Genomic DNA, 22,189 nt, shown 5'->3' on the forward strand with positions numbered 1-22,189 from the left:
CTTAAAAATGAAATTCAGGAGCTAGGTGCTGGTGGCTTACGCCTATAATCCAAACTACTCAGGAGGCTGAGCTCTGAGGATTGTGGTCTGAATCCAGCCTGGGTAGGAAAGTCAGTGAGACTCTAACATGCTACTCAGAAAAGGCTGGAAATGGCGCTGTGGCTCAAGTAGTAGAGTGCTAGCCTTTGAGACTAAGAAGCTCACGGACAGTGCCCAGACCCTGAGTTCAAGTTTCAGAACTGGCACCAAAAAAAATCATTTATTTTCATGAAAATGGATAGTTCTGGAGATGTTGAACGAGATATCGGATTCACAAAGCTAAACATTGCCTGTTCTTTGTCCATTTGTGGAATATAGTCCTAAAATCCTGATGATAATAATACTGGTAATGGATATGGATATAAAATTGGGACTGTCTAGGAGTGGATCAGTGAGATGGGGAGGAGAAAAGAGAGAAAGGAGGGAGAAGGTGAAGAGAATCAAAGAACATTAAATATGTAGTATGAATATGAATATATACAAACACATACACACACATACAAGGATGATGAAAAGCATAATGAAAAGCACCAAATACTTCACAAAAGGGGACAATGGGAGAAAAAAATTAGAATGTTTTAGAGGGGGTCATTTGATCAGCATATAGGAATATGGTGGAGGGGGTCAATTTGATCAATGTGCACTATATGTATGTATGTAAATATCACAATAAAATCCTCTCAAATGGCAAATAAGTGCTAATTTCAAAAATTTCTCACCTGGAAATTATGGTAACACTTCAGTAATCCCAGCATGTTGGAGGCTGAAGCCAGGAGGATGTGAGTTTGAGGCCAGCCTGGGCTACATAGTAAGTTCCATGTCAGCCTTGAATACATATCAAGATGTTGTCTCAGAAAACAAAAAGAAAATTTTCCTAGTGAAAATGTACAATCACTGAGTTAAGGAAAAGAGTACAGCATTTTGTTTTCTTACTTAATGAAAGTTAATCAGTAAATTAGTTAATTTTAATTATGATAGAAGCTGATTATGTAGTCCAGCATGACAAATACTTTTTTCATTTCTGTGACATTATACTTGACATAAACATAATGACATAATTTGGAGGAAGGTATTCTTTAGGCTCCTGGATTAAGAGCTGCCAGTACTTCAGGAAAGGGAGGACATGGCAGAACAGACTAGTTCACATCACACTGACCAGGAAGGAGAGAAAAGGCAGTAAGAGGGCCAGAGAAAAGCTACTTGCGTGGATTGGGTCCCAGTGGCTGTCTTCTTCCAGCTTCCTTGTGTCTAGAACCCAAATAACACCACTATTAGGGGAGTAAGCATGTTAGAAACATTTTTTCCTTCCTTATCCCCTTCTCCTTCTCTCTTCCCCCTTCTCCCTTCCCCTCTTTTCCTAACTCCTTACTTTCTTCCCTTCCCTTCCCTGTCCTTCCCTTCCTCTTTCCCTTCAGCTCCCCACCTTTCTCCCATCCCTCCTCTCTTTTCCCTCTCCCCCCCTCCCTTTCCTTTTCTCCCTCCCTTCTTCTCTCTTTTTTTTTCTGTGCTTATACTGGGGCTTAAAGTCAGGGCTTTGTGCTCTCCCTTAGTAGTTTTACTCAAGGCTGGCACCCTACCATTTAAATCACACCTCTACTTCAGGTTTGCTGGCTAATTGGGGATAAAAGTCTCATTTGACTTTACCTTCCCCAGTGAGCTTCAAATGGAGATCCTCAGATCTCAGTCTCCTGAGTATCTAAGACTTTAGATGGTAGCCAGTTGTATCCTCCTGGAATCTTTCTTATTTAAATTATAACACCCAGGCTAGCGTAAAACTCAACAATCTTCTGGCCTCTGCTTCTTTTTTTTTTAATTTTTTTTTTTTTTTTTGGGTCCGGTCATGGGGCCTGAACTCTGAGCCTGGGCACTGTCCCTCAGCTCTTCAGCTCAAGGCTAGCGCTCTACCACTTGAGCCACAGCGCCACTTCCAGCTTTTTTCCTTTTTTGCTTATGTGGTGCTGAGGAATCGAACCCAAGGCCTCAAGCATGCAAGGCAAGTGCTCTACCACTGAGCCACCTTCCCAGCTCTAGCCTCTGCTTCTTGAGTGTTGAGATTCAGATGTGTACCACTATCCTTGGCTTATTTATTTATTTTATTATTTTGAGATGAAGTCTTGCTAAATTATCCTGATTGGTCTCTAATTTGTGATCTCAGTTGCTCATCTTGTGCCAGCCTCTCCAGTAGCTGAACTACAGGCATGTGTATCCAGTTAAGTACAAGAATTGAAGTCTGAACACCTACCTAGGTTTGAATTCCAGCCCTGTGACTTACTAGCTGTGTAACTTTGGAAGATTAGGTTTTTCATTTGTAAAATAATAATTACTATCTTAGAGTATTAAAGATCACAGAGATTTTGTTTCCGATCATGGGGCCTGGGCATGTCCCTGAGCTCTTTTGCTCAAGGCCAGTGCTCTGTTCCTTTGAACCACAGCACTACTTCTGGTTTTCTGGTGCTTAATTGGAGATGAGTCTCACAGACTTTTCTGCTGGGGCTAGCTTTGAACCGTTATCCTCAGATCTCAGTCTCCTGAGTTAGCTAGGATTATAGGCATGAGCCTCCAGCACCTGGCTAAATCATGGGGTTTTTTTGGTGGGATATGTTTTATAAAGTATAAAATGAGAAGGTAAATATACAGGTAATAGTATTTGCCATGTAATTGTTTTTGGTTTCTATGACAACCACCTGATAAATTGTGTGTCATATGTGATATGGTAAAGCTGAAATGAATATAGGGCTCACCTTTTTGTTATTGTTGTTGTTGCTGGGTTTTTAAGTTTGCTTTTGTTATTTATATGTCTTTGGAGGGTAAGGAAGGGCACAGAAATGGTGGGACAAAGGGTGAACAAATGCAGCAGTGGTACTCACTAGACACTATGCTGAAATGAACTATACAACTTGTGGGTGGGGACAGGAGGGAAAACCTGGGAGATAGCAAGGGAAGGGGTGATATTGTTCAAAAAGAAATGTACTCTTTATCTGACTTACATAGGGATTCACCTTTTGTGTTTTCCTCCTTCCAAACATGATAGCCATTCTAATGCCTTCAAGCAGTTATATTTTGTCCAGTTTTATAAAATATTTTCAGTGGGAAGATCAATTTGAAGCAAGCTATTCAATCATGGCTAGAATTCCAAAATCCTCATCTTTCATTGCTATTAAATAAAAATTGAACAGGTTTGGGGGTGTAGCTTAGTGATAGAGTGCTTGCTAAGTCTGCTTGAGGCCCTGCATTTGATCCCCAGCATAACAAAAAAGTAATTATATTTACTGTAAATAATACACATGTATGTTTCATATACAATTAAATTGTTTAGAAAAGTAATGAAATGATAAAGTGCTGCTCCATCCCTCCCTAGAGGCAGGCAATTTTTTTTATCTTTTTTTTTTGTTTTTGGTCCGGTTGTGGGGCCTGAACTCTGGGCCTGGGCACTGTCCCTCAGCTCTTCAGCTCAAGGCGAGTGCTCTACCACTTGAGCCACAGCGCCACTTCCAGTCTTCTTTTTTTTCTGCTTATGTGGTGCTGAGGAATCGAACCCAGGGCCTCATGCATGCAAGGCAAGCTCTCTACCAAGCTCTCTACCACTGAGCCACCTTCCCAGCCCAAGGCAGACAATTTTTTTGTGGTAAAACACTTGTCCAAGGTTTTCTTTTTTTTTCTTTTTCAAGTAGGTGTATTTTAAATAGCTTTCAAGATACACATCTCTCTCTTTACAAAAGGTCTGTCGGAGCAGCTCCTTCTTGGTTCTGCGGGTCACCCTCATGGTTGTCCAAGGTTTTAATAGCATATATGTTTTTCATTGTATTGAGATTCCAACCCAGGGCTTTGAACATGCTAGGTAAGCACTGAGTTATAACCCACAACTGAAAAATGATATTATGTTATGGTAAAGCTCTACCATTCACAAAAATCAGATAAGATAGTATAATGAATTCTCCACTTATCCATCACTTAAATAGAATAATCATTAATTCTTGCCATATTAACTAATTGTTGGTCTGAAGTGTAAGTAAATGGTAGAATGTGTGCTTTTCTTTCATAAGACCCTGGGTTCAATCTCTAACATTGAAAAAAGGGGGAAAAATCCCACTAAGAACTAATTTTCTTTTTTGGTCGGTCATGGGGCTTGAAATTAGGGCCTGGGCACTGTCACTGAGTCTTTTTGCTCAAGGCTAACACTCTACCACTTTGAGCCACAGCTCCAAAAACTAATTCTTGATTTACCAGATTTGTTTATGTTCTGTTCAATTGCTGTTTAGATAGATGAGGATTCACTTCATATCATCTCACAATATCTCCCTCAATCTCTTCTGATTTTTTGTCATACTATATAAAATTTATCAGATAGATCTTTTTATTTTTTTATTTGATTTTATTTTTTGTCAGTCATGGGGCTTGAACTCTGGACCTGGGCACTGTCCCTCAGCTCTTCAGCACAAGGCTAGCACTCTACCACTTGAGCCACAGCACCACTTCTGGCTTTTTCTGTTTATGTGGTGCTGAGGAATGGAACCCAGGGCCTCATGCATGTGAGGCAAACACTCTATCACTGAGCCACCTTCCCAGCCCAGATAGATACTTTTTAAAATGTTAGATAATGTATTTAAATTTATTTTACATCAGTTTTGGATATTATATGTATGACCTACTTTGTGGGGATACTGCTATCTTTATCATTCTACCCTTCCCCTTAAGTCTTTCAGTTTCTGTCACTTCAGTTTGCCCTTTTGGTTTTGATGATTCCAAAGAATGAAAACAAGGACCACATTGTTGACTGTGACTATTATTTAAATAATTTTATTTTTCTTCCATCTGTTAGCTGTCTTAATTCTATTTTCTCAGGTATTGTTCATTGCATATAATGCCCTTTGGTAGTATTGGTTTTCCTCATTTATTTGGTTACCCATATATAGACATGTTTGGAAAGTTTTTACATACATATTATATGTACACATGTATATTGTACTACGAGATTTTATTGTGATTTCCATACATGTCTATAATATATTTTGATTAAAGTTGCTATCTCTATTATTTTTTATCCTCTTCCCCCTTCTATAAGAAGCTTTAATGAGTGTCATTCAATTTTCATACATGTATATGAAGTACTTAAATAAATCACTTTCCCACCACTGAATGCCACCCCAAGCAAGACCTTCCCCATTTTACACTTGTATAATTATTTTTTATCCCCTCTAAGGTCAAGATTCTGTATATGAGATGATAACATGCCATTTTGGCTTAGTTTACTTACATAAGTAAGTAAACAACGTAAGTTCATTGTTCCTTATAGCTGAATAATACTTCATTATGCATATATACCACATTTTATTTATCTATTCAGTAGGTGATGGGCACATAGCTTGGCTATTTTGAATAGTACTGCTACAAACATGGCGGTACAGATATATCTCTACTGTATGCAGACTTACGTTCCTTTGGATATATTCCCAGGAGTGATATAGTAGGATCATATGATAGTTTTATTTTTAGGCTTTTTTGAAAAAGCTCTGTACTTATTTGCATAGTGCCTGCACTAATTTACATTACCACCAAAAGGGTATATGTGTTCTTTTCCTCACATCCTTGCCAGCATTTTTTTTTTTGATGATTGCCATTCTGAATGGGATGAAATAAAATTTCAGTGTAGTTTTGATTTGCATTTTCTTTATGGCTAAGGACACTGATATTCGCGTGTTTATTGGCCATTTTGAGAACTGTCTATCCAATTCATTTGCCCATTTATTAATCGGATTGTTTGTTCTGAGTGTTTACTTTTTTAAAGCTCTTTATAGTCTGACTGGTACTTTGATGAACAGCTAGGAAAGATTTTCTTCCATTCTGTAGATTTTTTCTTCATTTGGATAATTGTTTTCTTGATATATAGAAACTTCTTATTTGTTGCAATTGTATTTGCCAATTCTTGTTTATTTTTACTGAGCTTGTAGAAGTTTTATTCAGAAAGTTGTTTATACTTAGATCTTGAATTTTTTCCTATGGCTTCCTACAGTAGCCTCAAAGTTTCACATTAAATGCTTTGATCCATTTTGAATTGTTTTTTCTTTTTTGTACAGAGTGAAAGGAGCTTATATTAAGTCTTCTACATGTGGATACTCAGTTTTGCCAACACTCTGTTAAATCATTGTCTTTTCTCTAATGTATGTTTTGGGCACCTTTGTCAAAGAATTAATGGCTGTACTGCATGGGCTTACTTCTGCAAGTTCTCTTCAATTCCATAGACACACAGATTATGGGTCTCATGAAAGGGATACAATACACAGTCTGTGTTTCTATTTTTTTCACTTTTTTTATTGTGATTAAGTGGTTGCATAATTTCCCAAATTTCACAGTATTGTGGGATAGTGAAGCTTTGTTAAAGTCACAAACACATTCTTAACTTTCATGGGGAAAATTGTCTATCATGGTCTATAACATTTATGAGTTCTATGAGCTTTGCAATACAGTTATTTCTTCCACCTTAGGTGATATGTACATTTCTTTAGTTTTGCATAACATCAGCTGTTCCCTCTTTCCCACTTGTTCCCTCCCTCCCATCGCTGCCATTGAGTTGCTTAGTTCATTTTGGTCAGTGTCCAGTGCAGTTGATGGGTCCCACTGTTGTATGTTTTTCCCTGATTCCCTCTAGTTCTGTGTTGTCCTCCTGGTTCCCCTCCGGTGTACACATATACACCATACATGTGATCAGCAGCATGGGGTTATTTAGTAGTGATTCGACCAGATGAGTGGAAGTCCTTTGTTTCTTAAGTCCTGTTAATTTTGCCATACCACCTAACATTTTGGATTTACCATCCACTTATCAGGGAGACCATGTGCCCTTTGTCTCTTTGCACTTGGCTTACCTCGCTCAGCATAATTTCTTCTAGCTTCATCCATTTCCCTGCAAATGCCATTATTTTGTCATTTCTAATGGCTGCATAATATTCCATTGTGTATAGATACCACAATTTTTGGTCCATTCATCTGTGGTGGGACATCTGGGTTGTTTCCATATCCTGGCTATTATGAACAGTGCTGCAATAAACATGGAGGTGCATGTGTCCTTGTATACTGGTTCCTGTTGTTCAGGATAGATGCCTAGAAGTGGTATGACTGGGTCATAAGGGAGGTCAATATTTGGCTTTCTGAGGACCCTCCAGACTGCTTTCCAAAGTGGCTGTATAAGTGTACATTCCCACCAGCAGTATAATAGGGTTTGTCTTTCTCCGCATCCACTCCAGCATTTGTCGTTGGCTGATTTGTGGATGTGGGCCATTCTGACTGGGGTAAGGTGGTATCTCAGGGTTGTCTTTATTTGCATTTCCTTCAAACCAGGGATGGTGAACATTTCCTCATGTGTTTCTTTGCCATTTTTATCTCTTCTTCTGAGAAGTCTCTCTTTAGTTCCCTTGTCCATTTAGTAATTGGTTTGTTAGGTTTGGGAGGGATTAGTTTCTTGAGTTGTATTTCTATTTTTTGTGCCAACATTATGTTATTTTTAAAAACTGGCTTTGTAGTATAGCTTTTTTTTTGTTGATTGTGAAGCTTGAACTAAGGGCCTGGGCACTGTCCCTGAGTTCTTTAGCTCAAGGCTAGTGCTCTAAAACTTTGAGCCACAGTGCCACTTCCAGTTTTCTGGTGGTTAATTGGAGATAAGAGTCTCATGGACTTTCCTGCCTGGCCTGGCTTTGAACTGTGACCTTCAGATCTCGGTCTCCTGGATAGCTAGGATTATAAGCATGAGCTACAGCAACTGGCTGTAGTATAGTTGTGTTTTTTTGTTGTTGTGGGTCATGGGGCTTGAACTCTGGGCCTGGCTGGGCACTGTCTCTGAGCCTATTTGTGCTCAAGGCTAGCACTCTACCACTTTAGCCTCAGTGCCACTTTTGGCTTTTTCTAAGTAGTTTATTGGAGATAAGAGTCTCACAATCTTTTCTGCTCAGGCTGCCTTTGAAATGTGATCCTCAGATGTCAGCCTCCTGAGTAACTAGGATTACAGGGGTGAGCCACTGGCGCCAGGCTGGCTATAGTATAGTTTTTAAGAACAGGTAGTACAAGTTGTTATGTCGAAAAACGAACTTTACAACTTTGGTGGTGGTGGGGAGGATAGGATGGGAGGGGCCGAGGGGGGTGGGAAGGGAAGGATGGTAAGGGGAAACAAAGAGGAGGCAACAGTGCTTGATAAGAAATGTACTCATTATCTTGCCCATGTAATTGTAACCCCTCCGTACGGTATTTTCACAATAATAATAATAATAAAGAACAGGTAGTATGATACCTTCAGCATTGCTGCTTTTGCTCAGGATTTCTTTGGCTCATAGTGTAATTTGGGCTTCCATATAAATATTATGTTCAACTTTTCTATTTCTTGGAAAATTGACATTGGAATTTTGGGGATAGCAGTACTGAAGATAGAACTCAAGATCTTGTGCTTTGCTAGGCAGGCCTTCTTCCACTTGAATCACATCCCAGCCCTTTTTGATTTAGGTATATTTTTATACCCAAACTGGCCTTGGGGCATGATATTCCTATTGACACTAACCATGTAACTGAGATGGCAGGTGCATGCCACTGTACCCAGGTTTTTATTGGTTGAGATAGAATCTTGCTAACTTTTTGACCAGGCTGCCTCTTAATCTTCACCATCCAAGTATGTAGGACTGACAATCTGATTGATTCATTGTGCCCATCTGACATCAGTATGTTCCTGGAGATTGAATTGAATCTGTGGATAGCTTTTGGAATGAGGCCAACTGTCTGATGCTCCTACTGTTCACACCCAGAGCTTTTTCTGCATTTTCTACTTTTATCTCTGTTGAGATGTCAGTTTTTGCCTCATCCCATTTGCTGCTTGATTTTAGACATTCTTCATAATTTCATGTCTGTTGAAAATACTCCTTATTTTCCAGGAGTTTTATAGAAGAAGAGTAAAAATTCATATGTTTCCTCTTATTTATGTGTGTTATCATTTTTAAGGATTTATAGTAGAGAGGTGGCTGTCGCATGTGCTCATTTTTTCCGGTGGATTTGGTATTCGCTTCCATAGCAATTGTGCATATTATATATCAACTATTTGGATGTTAGTTATAATACTGTGAAATTTTTTCTGATGCTTAATATATAAGGGATATTTCTTTGATTAACAAATTTTTTAGATTTAGAATTCTAATAAATATTGATTGTTTTTTTGTATTCTGTGGAGTGTGTAACTATTAAGTCACATGGACAAGATTGTTTTCCTCTAATATCATCCAGTCAGATGGGGGAACTGTGAATTTTTAAAATTTATTTTCTAACTTCTTTCTTCTAGATGAATATAAAAGCAGGAAAAGGATGGATGGATGCTGGAAATGCTCTGATTGCTGATGGGTTTTTTTACTCTGCCATGAGTGTAAGTTACTATTGTTTTTTAGCTATGACAGTTATTAATAAAACATGTGGTTATCCTCATCATTGCATTGTATTGTTTTATTGTTGCAGAGGCTGGAACAATTTTATGCCATATTAGTTGACCAGTGCTGCACTGAAACCCATTTGCTCATTCAGAAGGTTGTTGTGGAGAAAGAAGTTTTCAAAGTACTTACTTACCAAGCAGAATCAGTAGGTATCATAAACACTACAGCTTTTCAGTAGGACATTTTGTATATATGTAAATGCAAAACTGATGAGATAAAACCTATTAGAAGATAGTCAGGTATCACTGCCTTTTTTTTTTTTTTTTTTTGTCGGTCGTGGGACCTGAACTCTGGGCCTGGGCATTGTCCCTCAGCTCTTCAGCCAAGGCTAGTGCTCTACCACTTGAGCCACAGTGCTACTTCCAGCTTTTTCTGCTTATGTGATACTGAGGAATCGAACCCAGGTCCTCATGCATGCAAGGCAAGCACTCTACCACTGAGCCACCTTCCCAGCCCTATCACTGCCTTTTAATAAGGTATTATATTTGACTGCTTACTTTTTAAAAAATCTATATCCACAGGAGATTACAAATGATTATTTATTTTGTGTGTGGGTGAGGGTGAAAGACTATTACTGAACATCACTTTCAACCACTGCACGTAACATGTACCATTTATTTTTATTTATTTATTTTTGTTTTTTGTCGGTTATGGGCCTGTTCCTCAGCTCTGCAGCTCAAGGCTAGTGCTCTACTACTTGAACCACAGTGCCACTTCCGGCCTTTTCTGTTTATGTGGTGATGAGGAATCGAACCCAGGGCCTCATGCAAGCAAGGCAAAGACTCTACCGCTAAGCCACCTTCCCAGCCCCAATTCCTTTTATTTCTTGAATACTTTTATTGAACTATAATTCTTTTTTATTCTGTGCTGGTCCTGGAGCTTGAACTCAGGGCTTGGGTGCTTTCTCTGAGCTTTTTTGCCCAAGGCTAGTGATCTATCACTTGAGCCACAGCTGTATTTGTGGCTTTTTTGGTCATTAATTGAAGGTAAGAGTCTTACAAAATTTCCTGCCTGGGCTAGCTTGGAACTGTAATTCTCAGTCATCAGTCTACTTTGTAGCTAGGATCATGGACAGGAGCTACTGGTATGTGGCTTGAATTATATAATTCTTTTATCATAAAATTCACCCATTTATAATGTTTCAGTGATTTTCATATATTCATATAGTTGGGATATCCCCTTATTTTGTAAATGATGAAACTAAAATTCATAGCTATAACATGATTTATTTGAATATCTAAAACCAGAACTAAGATTTTCTGACTTTGTCTACTGCTCCTCGTAGTACAAATGAGATTATACAAGTGAGCCTCCTTTTTATAATTTTAACTCATCTTTTAGTGTCACTGTCCTTTGTGGGCTACCTTATGTCAACTAGTAAAATACTGATAGCAGACATTGATATTGCACCTTAGCTCTCTATTGGGGGGCAATACTGGGATTTGAACTCAGTGCTTTTCTCTTGCTAGGCATGTACTCTATATCTTCTTAAAGCTTTTTTTTTTGCTTTATTTTGCTTTCTTTATTTTTTGAATAAATTCTCGCATTTTTGCTCAGACTAGTATGGAACACATTTTTAATATAGCTGGGATGACAGGTGAATACTACCTCACCCAGCTTTTTATTGTTGTGATTGGGTCTTTTGATCTTTTTGCTCACGCTAGCCTCAAACCACAAACCTCCCACCTTTTGAGTAGCTTGGATTACAAGTCTAAGGCATCATTCCCAGTTCTATTTTGTTTTGCTATTTTGAAATAGAATTACAGACTCTCAATTTGTCTACCTCAGCTTCTTTTGTCTTGGGAACACAGGTGTGCACTATCACACAAGTTTTTGTTTTATATAATGAGTCTTTTTCCGACTTGTGGTATGCCTTTGGTCTGTCACTTAATATCTCTCAGCCTATAAAAGCTTATATATTAGCGTGCAACAGAAGTACATTTGGCTTGACAGTATTCATGTGAAAAAAAAAACTACAGCCTGTTGTGGTAGTGCATACCTGTAGTCCTAGCTGTTCAGAAGTTGGAGGCAAGAAGATCTCTTGAGTCCAGGAATTTGAGAATATACTTGGCAACATAACAAGGCTCATCTCAAGCTAATTTAGTCTTGTGATATAGCTATAAGAACAAAAATTAACACAATCGCAGCTCTAGGTAGGAAATTTATACTAGTTAATTCACATTTTGAGTATTGTGATCAATTCTGGGAATCACTATAAAATCATTGGAATAGTGTGGAAAACGTTATTTGGAGAATATAGTGATGTCTGTTTTTTAAAAAAGAACTATAACCCTCTTTGAATATTTTAGAGTCTTCCATATTAAAGAGCAAGATGGACAGAATAGAATAAAGACCAACTGGTAAAATTTACTGCAAGATTAATTTCAGCTCAATGTAGAGAGTAACCTTTTGTTAATAACAGTATTCTTACAATGAGACATCTTTGCTAGAAGATGTCTGTTGTCACTTTAAGGCAGTTATTAAAAGTGTAAACATCTTAAGAATTATGCATTGTAGAAGGAATTCTTCACTCATTTAGAATGATACTAGTATGACCTTTCAGTCACTTCTTAATGCTACAGTTCTGTGAATCTAGATAGGCTTATATCATTTTTTTCAGTGTTGTAGAGGTTGATATGTAAATGACATCTTCCTCAGCTGGCTGATCAGAAATGAACTATATAATTATTGTTTGATTGGTGGTGACACCTTTAAAAGCTGAAATGAAGTCTAATTCTCTTATACATTCTCACTAGTAGAGTCTACGAATTTTATTGAAACCTGCTAGGCAGAAGATGCCTTTAAAGGCCATTTTAACAATTGTGCTTGTTAGTGGGGTTTCTCTGTCCCAAAGAATCTTGGAGATATTTCTTACAGATCATATAGGTTTTATTATTCTCTAGGCACATATAGGTTTTATAATTCTCTAAGCACTTACCATTGAACTGTTTAGACAGTTGCTTTATTATTTTAAAATTACTAACAGTCAATGAGTAGCTTCTATGAGCAGAGTTGGCAGCTACTATGTGGGAAAATCCATAAAATCATAAGATGAATATAGTTTAATATCAAGGAGACTATAGTTAGTGAAATAAAGGGTTAAAGAACTAAAGATTTAAAGTAGTAAATCTCATGAGAATTGTGCAGATAAATGATCTATATTTAGGGTTAAGTGCTATATATGGATGTAAGTATAAAGTATGGTCACTTTGCTCAAGAAAATTATAGCTTGATGCTCTAGGCTGTGACATGTGTGCTCATGTTCCTAGCAAATTGGGAGGCTGAGGCAAGAGGATGACTTGCATACAGGGATTTGAAGTCAGCCTGAGCAAGGCAGTATGGTACTTTTGTTCAAAAGAAAACTATAAATGAATTTAGGAGACAGGCCATGAAAACATTGTTGGAAAAGGGAAAATATTAAGTACCAGAATGATGGCATAGATCAGAAGCAGCACAGACTTTGTCTAATGGGTGTGGGAAAGAGGACGATTCTCCCTCTTCTCTGCTATTTTGACTAGTAGTACTCTTATCATTTTTTTTACAGGTCTAAAGTTCAGTATGTCTACATTTTACCTGCTCTCTGATTGCTGTTTACTAATTACTCCCCTATGCCTTTCCATACCACCCAACTCTCCTTGCTGTACATCTGAGGTTTCATTTCAGATTTTTGGAGACACAAAAGTTCTGCATGCCTATAACTGTGAAATCAATATTTTCAGATTTCCATCCCATAGTTTTATAAAATCACTCATATAAAAGGTACATTCCAAGTATAGGATAGTTAAGATAGACAGTTTTAATGTAGACAGTATGAATAGTTCATTGATATGGTTCCAGTATTCATATTGCAACTAAATTTTAAGAAGTTATCATTTGTTGTATGATCTAATACTGACAAATACCTGAAAAGACTATTTTCTAAGTACATATATGGAGATGGAAATGAAACTAGTCAGGTTCATATGTATAGGGAAAACATTTACTTATGTCTGCTTAGTCATTGCTTTGTGTCCTAAAGATAAAAAGATCATTAATATGTGGTTCCTCTCTTATTGGAACTTACAAGTTTTATGGAAAATATGAGTGCATAAATAGATGTATTATAACTAGGGCAATTGCTTTAGAAGAAATAAAAAGTTACAGAGTAAGACTGGGAAGATGGCTCAGTGGTAGAGTGTTTGCCTCACATGCATGAGGCCCTGGGTTCAATTCCTCAGCACCACATAAGCAGAAAAAACCGGAAGTGGTGCTGTGGCTCAAGTGGTAGAGCACTAGCCTTGAGCTGAAGAGCTGAGGGACAGCACTCAGGCCCAGAGTTCAAGCCCCACAACCGACAAAAAAAATAGTTACACAGTAAAGCAAAAGATGAGTAGGTAACTCTGCTTAGTGGGAGAGGGCTTGTCCAGTATAAATGATGTCAAAAGATGGTGAAATTTTCTGAGATGAAAAAGGAACATAAAGTAGATATTTATTTATTTTATTGTTATTTAAGTAGTTATACAAAGGAGTTTCCATTCAATAAAGCAGTTTATTAAAATAATAAATCTTTGTTTTTGTCGGTCGTGGAGCTTGAACTCTGGGCCTGGGGGCTGTCCCTCAGCTCTTCAGCTCAAGGCGAGCGCTCTACCACTTGAGCTACAGCGCCACTTCCAAAACAATATATCTTGACCAACATCATCCCTTTAAATTGTAGAGAATTAGATGTTTCATAAGGGATATCTGAGGGTTTTTAAAAATTATCTTTAAGTAGTTGCCATTTAACAAAGGAATTTATGAATATAGTATATCTTGATCAATGTCATCCCTTTCAACATTCTCGCCCATCACTCCCTTACCCATCCCTTCCCTTACTTTTTAAATTTTATAGGCTATATTTTGAATTCTTTATTTCCATTTTTATATATTTTTTGGGTCCGGTTTTGGGACCTGAACTCTGACCTGGGCGCTGTCCCTCGGCTCTTCAGCTCAAGGCTAGCGCTCTACCACTTGAGCCACAGCACCAATTCCGGCTTTTTTCTTTTTGCTTATGTGGTGCTGAGGAATCGAACTCAGGGCCTCAGGAATGCAAGGCACGCGCTCTACCACTGAGCCACCTTCCCAGTCCCAATATATGTTGAATTCTTTTTTTTTTTTTTTTTGTCAGTCGTGGGGCTTGAACTCTGGGCCTGGGCCCTGTCCCTCAGCTCTTTAGCTAAAGGCTAGCAGTTTGCCACTTAGCCACAGTGCCACTTCCGGCTTTTTCTGCTTATGTGGTGCTGAGGAATCGAACCCAGGGCCTCATGCATGCAAGGCAAGCGCTCTATCACTGAGCCACCTTCCCAGCCCCATATGTTGAATTCTTAACTGCATTTTTTCCCCCTTCTCTTCATTTTTCTGCCCCTTACCCCTTGATCCCACTTCATCCCCCTTTTCCTGGTGTTTATTTTTTATAACCTTGAATTTGCATTTCTAAGGAATTACACTGGCTTTTCCCTTGAATCTAGCGTATTTCAGTCAATACATTTGTATTAAAGTGGGATGTGAAGCAATTTGGGAGAACAGTGCATTTGGAGGATTTGACATGTTATAGGAGACTTGAAGAAATAGCAAAGGATTTGTATTAAGCAAATCAACAAAGAAGGGAACTAATTTTTACTATCTACTATATTTTTGATGTAGTACCTGTTGATAGCTGCAACATCTTAGGGTGCATAGCTGCAACAAGGGTGCAGTTAACTTGGCATTCATTTGTAGTGGATCTATTCAATGTGGTTTGCTGTCTCTGGATTGATTTGTTGTCCTCATCACTTAGTAGATTGGTATTCCTTGTATAATGGACTTGTTGTCGAGCAGCAGTTCAAATCCAGTCTTGAGGATTTTCTTCTGTCTATAAGGAAGGGTAAACCATCAGTATAAATGAAAATACTTTATGAATCTGCTAGGATATGATTTCAGAGAGGTCTCTTCATCTGCACTAATACCACATAGGAACAAGTAATATTATTTTATTCCTTTATTTCTTGCACTGATGGTAGTTTGACTGACAAAGCTTCACTTTTTTCTTTTGCGATATTGGGCATCAAACTCAGGGCTCTGTGCATTCTAGACAAGTGCTCTGTCACTGAGCTATGCTCACTCCTAATATGCACATTTTATGAATATTTACAAAATGCTTCCACATCAGTGGTCTCATTTGATCTTCACAAGGTCTATCCTCAGTGGTGGACATTACTATTCTAGTTTACAATGAAGAAAATTAAAACTTAAAGGGGTTGTGGCCAGGTGTGGCATTTGACACTTGTAATCCAAGCTATCTGGGAAGGCTGAGACTGAGAGGACTGGGGCTGGAGGCCAACCAGGTGCACAAAGTTCATAAGAACCCATCTCAACTAATAGCTGGGTACAGTGGCTTACAATGTCCTCCCCACTACGTGGGAGGCTGAAATAGAGGGCCAAAGTTCAAGGCCAGTCTTGGCAGAAAAAAAGTTTGCAAGACTCCATCTCAACAGAAGAGGCTGGGTACAGTGGTATGTGCCTGTCATCCCAGCTACAACAAGAAGCATGAATAGGATGGAAGCTGAGTTAGACCATTGTAAAATATTGAGACCCTAACTAAAAACTAACTAGCACAAAAGACTGCAGGTGCGGCTCAAGTAGCAGAGCACCTGCCTAGCAAACACAAAGCACTTGATTCAAACCTCAGTGTCATCCCCTCCCCCAAAAGAAGTTGTGATTTGCTTAAGATTAGTAAGCAAAGAGTTGCAAAAGCTAGGAATCCAAAGCCTGCATTATTTTCACTGTATCAGTTTAGGTAGGGGATCATCTCACATCTAATGAATCATAATGTCCAAATGATGAGACCTGGCAATATGGTTTTCTGACATCAAAGATTGTTACTGCCTATTTATTTTTGTCTGCCTATGTCTCTATCTTTGTCTTTGTCTCTTTGTCTGTCTTTCTCTCTCTTGCTTGGGATAGAACTTCAGAACTTACAATGCTACGTAGTTTTCCACCACTGAGTTATATACCCTCAACATTGCCACATTAACATTTCTTTTACTTGAATTTTCTATCTTTTGGGTTTAAAATGCTGGGATTTTGCTTCAAGAGATGAATAACTATTCAAAATTAGCCTAGATTATTACAGATCTTATATTCATAAAATAAGACTGGAATAATGATAAACATTTTGTAGATGATTTGAACATTAAAATCTCATTGTTTTGTATGTATTAAGAACAGAAAGCACCATCCTCTAATATAAAGTGTGTCACTCAGCATTTCTCTTCAATAAGATTTTTCTCTTCTGGGAGTGTAACTCTGGTGAAAAACTTGCCTAGCATGCATAAGGCCCCTGGTTTCTTTTCCAGCACTGCAAACATTTTTTTCTCCCCTGTGAATAAGGACTCAATCAGAGCATATTCATTGAATGTTTGTTGTGCAGATGAGAATATTATTTTGAAATTGTTATAGACAATTGCCCTATTGAGGCTTTTGTATTAATAATTTGTTTCCTTTTTGAATAAGATATAGTATTAAAAGCAAAGAGCAAGGTTTCTACTTAGTAAAATGCCAAGGTTTATATTCTATAGATTTGACAGAAGGGAAAACTAGAGAGAAATTGACATTTTACTTTTTTTTTGTTACTGGGAATAGAACCAAAGGATGCAGTTTTGCTCTATCATTGAGCTACATCCCCAGCCACAGCATTTTCTTCTTTCTAATTTTGTGTGTGTGTGTGTGTGTGATGGTATTGGAGCTTTCCTGAGTGCTGTCTCTTAGGTTGTTCCCCCCCCCCCTTAGGTTGTTTTTTTGCTTAAAGCTAGTGCTCTACCACTGGAACAACTCCACTTCCAGTTTTTGGTGCTTAATTGGAGATAAGAGTCTCATGGACATTCCTGCCTAGGCTGGCTTTGAACCACAATCCTGAGATCTCAGCCTCCTGAGTAGCTAGGATTCCAGGCATGAGCCACTGTTGTTTGGCTGTCCTTTTTATGCTGAATATGGAATCCAGGACCTCAAACATGGTAGGAAAGTACTGTACAACTGAGTCATATCTCCAGTCTTTCAATCCTTTTCTCATTCAAAGCACAAGAATATTTGATAACACATAAAGGAAATAGCAACTGTAGGGTTTCTCCATTCCTTTTCTTTTCTTTTTTTTAAATTTTTTGTGAACATACTGTACAGAGGGGTTACAATTACATGGGCAAGATAATGAGTACATTTCTTATCAAGCATTGTAGCCTCCTCCTTTGTTTACCCTTCCCATCCCTTCCCAGCCTCCCCCCCAATCCTCCCCCCCCCTGCACCAAAGTTGTAAAGTTCGTTTTCGACATGACAACTTGTACTTCTCATTGTTGCAACAGGTCCACCTGTATCCTTAAACAACTGGTTTTTCCCCATCTCCTCCACAAGTTATGCTGACATCAAATATAGTGAAAACAGGGGTTATACCGTGGGGGAGGGACATACAAAGCAACAAAGAAATAATCTTATAAATGCGTTAGAAACAAATGCATGAAAGAAAAAAACATTTAATCCTTTTCTGTACCTTTTAATATTTATTTCTTGTGGGGTACATATAGAAAGTTATTAAATTAGTTATTTTATTTTTTGAAAATGTTTTAGTTATTATAAAGATGATGTAAAGAAGGGTTACAGTTACATAAGTTAGGTGAAGAGTACTTTTTTTTTTTTTTTGATAATGTCACTCCCAATTTTTCCTTCCTATCCTCCAACTTTTTCCATTCTTAGAAAGTACTTTTTGTTAAGGGTCGTGTTGTACATTAGTATTCCACCACTTAGGAGTCTGAGGTAGGAAGATTAAATGTTTGAGGCCAATTGTCTCAAAAAATACCTTGAATTCTTTTTTAGGGGGAGTGTTGAAGTTTGAATTTAGTGTGAACCTTGTGCTTGCTAGACAGACATTCCACTGAGCTATGCCTCCAGCTTCTCCCTCCCCACATTAATTATTTATGAATCAGGTCTGGTTTCCTGTGTAGGTATGTACCTGGAGTATGATCTGCCTATATTATACTTTCTGCTGTAGCTGAGATGAGAGACTATATGTTGCTATGCTTGGAAGCCAGAGTTTTCTGCCCAGACTGCCCTGGGACCACTTTTCTCTTGACCTCAGCCTCCCACACAGCTAGGATAACAGGTACACATCACTGTGCCCAGCTATTGGCTAAGAAGAAGTCTTACCTGCATTTCTTATTTTTATATTGCAAAGTAGGAATTAGTTATTTATTGATGCTAAAGATCTATCAAAACTTGCAGGTAAATGGTGACAGTTGACAGATGACCTTCAAACAAAACAGTTGAACATTATTTTTCTACCTCCAAAAACAACAGACATTTTTGACAGCTGAGAAATAGTGACCAGGTGTTGAAGTCATTATTTTTTCTTCTTAGAAGAATTTTTTAAAATTTTATTTTTTTTTTTTTGGGTCCTGTCGTGGGGCCTGAACTCTGGGCCTGGGCGCTGTCCCTCAGCTTTTCAGCTCAAGGCTAGCGCTCTACCATTAGAGCCACAGCGCCACTTCCGGCTTTTTACTTTTTGCTTATGTGGTGCTGAGGAATCGAACCCAGGGCCTCATGCATGCAAGGCAAACGCTATACCACTGAGCCATCTTCCCAGCCCTCCGGCTTTTTTCTTTTTGCTTATGTGGTGCTGAGGAATCAAACCAAGGGCATCATGCATGCAAGGCAAGCGCTCGACCACTGAACCACCTTCCCAGCCTGTTAGAAGAATTTGAAATGTAAAATTTAGGATACAGATTTTGTCTTTATGAGGCTCTTCAAGAGCTTTAAGGTAATACCAAGATCTCATAGCCAAACACTGATTTCTAATCATTAAATTTGTAAGGAAAAATGAGCAGTTCTGACCTCTATTTCTAGGTTGGCCTTCAACCACTATCCTCCTGATCTTAGGCTTTCAAATAGGTAGGATTATAGGTGTGAGCCACATATGTATGCCCTGCTTAATTTTTTTAAGGGTTTAAAATTGTTATTATAAAGGTGATGTACAGAAGTGATGCAGTTACATAAATCAGGTAATGAGTATATTTTTTCTTGGATGATGTCACCCTTCCCTCGCTCTCTCCAAGTTTTTCCCTCTCATCTCCACCCTCAAGTTGTATAGTTCATTTTCAATATATTGTCTAGTGAGTACCACTGCTGCATCTGTTCACTTTTTGTCCCTCCATTTCTGTGCTCCCCTTACCCATCCAAAGACAGATAAATGAACAAAGACAAAAAGAAAAGAAAACAAAAATAACAACAAAGAAAAAAATCTCTTGTTTCCATTTTCTGGAGTTCATTTTGATAAATATTATTTTATATGATCACATGCACATAGGCATTGCGCCTTTTTTTGTTCCTCTCATGAGAATATCCTCCTTTGCTCTCACAGTGTGTGAATGCCTAGAGTTCTGTGTAATTTATCATGTCCTAGTATATTTTAGATCTAGCTTCCTCTCTGAGCTTGGCTTACCTCACTTAACATGATTTGTTCTTGGCCCATCTATTTCCCTGCAAATGACATAATATTATTCTTTCTAATGGCTGTGTAAAATTCCATCGTTTATTAGTTATTACATTTTTTGATCCATTTATCTTGTAGGGTATCTAGGCTGCTTCCAAAATGTGGCTATTGTGAATAGTGCAGTAATGAATATGGATATGCAACTGTCTTTATTGTATCTTTGCTTGTGATGTTCTGGGTAGATGCCCAATAGAAATTATTTTTGTAAAATAAAAAAAAAATAAAGCTGGATGTGCTGGCTCATACCTGTAAAGACCCTGAGTTCAAAACGCCAATATTGCAAAACTAAAAATAAGTAAAAATAAACTTATTTTCCTACATGTTTCCTTTTAAATAAAGTACTTTATCACTTAGATTCTATCTTTAAGGTAGTATATCATTGACTTACACAGATAGAACTTTCTGATACCTGGACTTAAAACTCTGTATCTGACACTTTCACTCATTGGCTGGTGCTTTATCACCTGAGCCATGCCTCCATTCCCTCAGCTAAATTCTTGAATGGCTGAAACAAGCTTTTATGTCAAGTGCATAAATAATGTATGGGTGACATTTTGTTCATTTGAGTGTTCAGTCACAGAGTAGTAAAACTTAAAGGCATTGTAGAGATAATCCTTTCATAGAATTCTACAGAATTGAAGAGTACTTAATGCTTAAGGTTACATAATAAATGACAGAGTGGTTCTTTCGGCTTCAACATGAGATTACACTGAGCTACCTTCAAAGTAGATATTTGGGAAAATTTAGATTATTGTGAAGATTATTGTGAACTTGTTTTAGGACTTCTATTTAACTTAATTCTTCAGGCAGTAGATGAGTTTCTGCATTTCCAGAAATACTAAATGTCTACTGATTCAATAGCAACTCTGTTAACAAAGATTCTTAGCATTTATTCTTCTGTATTTTAACCTAGCATTGCTAAAAATATTAGAAATATTTAGAATATTATAACATTATAATAAAAATTTAAACAGTAGTTAAGAATTGCTAAATTTGACTTAGATTCAGCTACCTTGTCATTTAATTTTAACCAATTATTGACATTCTCTTTCTTAGGCAGTCATTCAAGGGAATTTTCAAAAAGCATCTGGTTGTATAATGCGATGTAAAGATATGTTGATGAGGCTCCCCAAAATGGTAAGTGAAATTTCCGTGTTTATTCTCCAACAGTTTATCAGTATTGGGGTTCTTCATCATCCTCCCCCTGCAACGTTGCCAACATTTGTTATTTCATTTCTTGATGATTGCCATTGTTTGGGGTAAGATGTAATCTCAACGATTTTTTAAAAAAAATGTTTAGTTATTTTAGATAGAGTTTCATTTTTTTGTTGTGGTCCCCCTACCTATGACCTTGTATGTAGCTTGGATTACAGACTTATTGATTGAGATTGGGTCTCACTCATTTCTTGCCTGAGGTGGCCTTCTGATCTCCACATTTGAGTAGCTGTTATTACTGGCGTCAGCCCCCATCCCTGGCCCTTATTGATGTTTTGACTATCACTTTCTTTATGGCTAAGGAGGTCGAACATTTCTTCATGTACTTATTAAGCATCTGTATTACCTCTTTTAAGAACTAAAACATTTACCTATTTATTAATTGGTTTGTTCATTTTGTGTTTAATTTTTTAGTTCTTTATATATGGGTTATTATTCCCCTCTTTTTAAATAGCTGCAAGATCTCTCATTCTGTAGGTTTTCTCTTCCTTGTGGCACTTGTTTACTTTGAAGTATAGAAGATTTTTATTTGTTGTAATGCTATTTCTTGATTCATTCTTTATTTCCTGAGGTATAGAATTCTTATTCAGAAAGTCATTCCCTATACCTATATTTTGAGGAGCTTTCCCTATGGCTTCTGGTAATAGTTTAAAAGTTTCAGATTTCATATTAAGGTCTTTGACTCATTTTGAGTCATCAATTGTTTAAGAGGCTATCTTTACTTCAACATATGTTTTTGGTACCTTTGTAAAAAGTCAGATGACTCTAACTGTGAAGATATATTTCTCAATTGTCTATTCTATTCTACTCGTTGGTGTATGAGTCTGTAATTGCTTATTATTTCCAGAATTTTTAAATTTATTTTGAATTTTCTACAGACTATTATGCCTTCTGCAAACACTTCTTCCCAATATGTATGCTCTATATTAAAAAATGCAATAGCATTTTTCTCTTT

General features: G+C 37.6%; 1 protein-coding gene across 1 annotated transcript in view; it reads left to right on the plus strand.

Moving 5' to 3' along the window:
- Tex11 (testis expressed 11) overlaps positions 1-22,189 on the plus strand; it is a 225,849-nt gene that overhangs the window by 35,719 nt on the left and 167,941 nt on the right. Inside the window, exons 7-9 of the mRNA XM_042694880.1 lie at positions 9,347-9,427; positions 9,517-9,636; positions 21,076-21,156. Coding sequence (XP_042550814.1) covers positions 9,347-9,427; positions 9,517-9,636; positions 21,076-21,156 — 282 coding nt within the window. The remainder of the gene's footprint in view (positions 1-9,346; positions 9,428-9,516; positions 9,637-21,075; positions 21,157-22,189) is intronic.

The sequence above is a fragment of the Dipodomys spectabilis genome, unplaced genomic scaffold (assembly GCF_019054845.1).
Source record: "Dipodomys spectabilis isolate Male_0828 unplaced genomic scaffold, ASM1905484v1 ptg000176l, whole genome shotgun sequence".
Lineage (NCBI taxonomy): Eukaryota > Metazoa > Chordata > Mammalia > Rodentia > Heteromyidae > Dipodomys > Dipodomys spectabilis.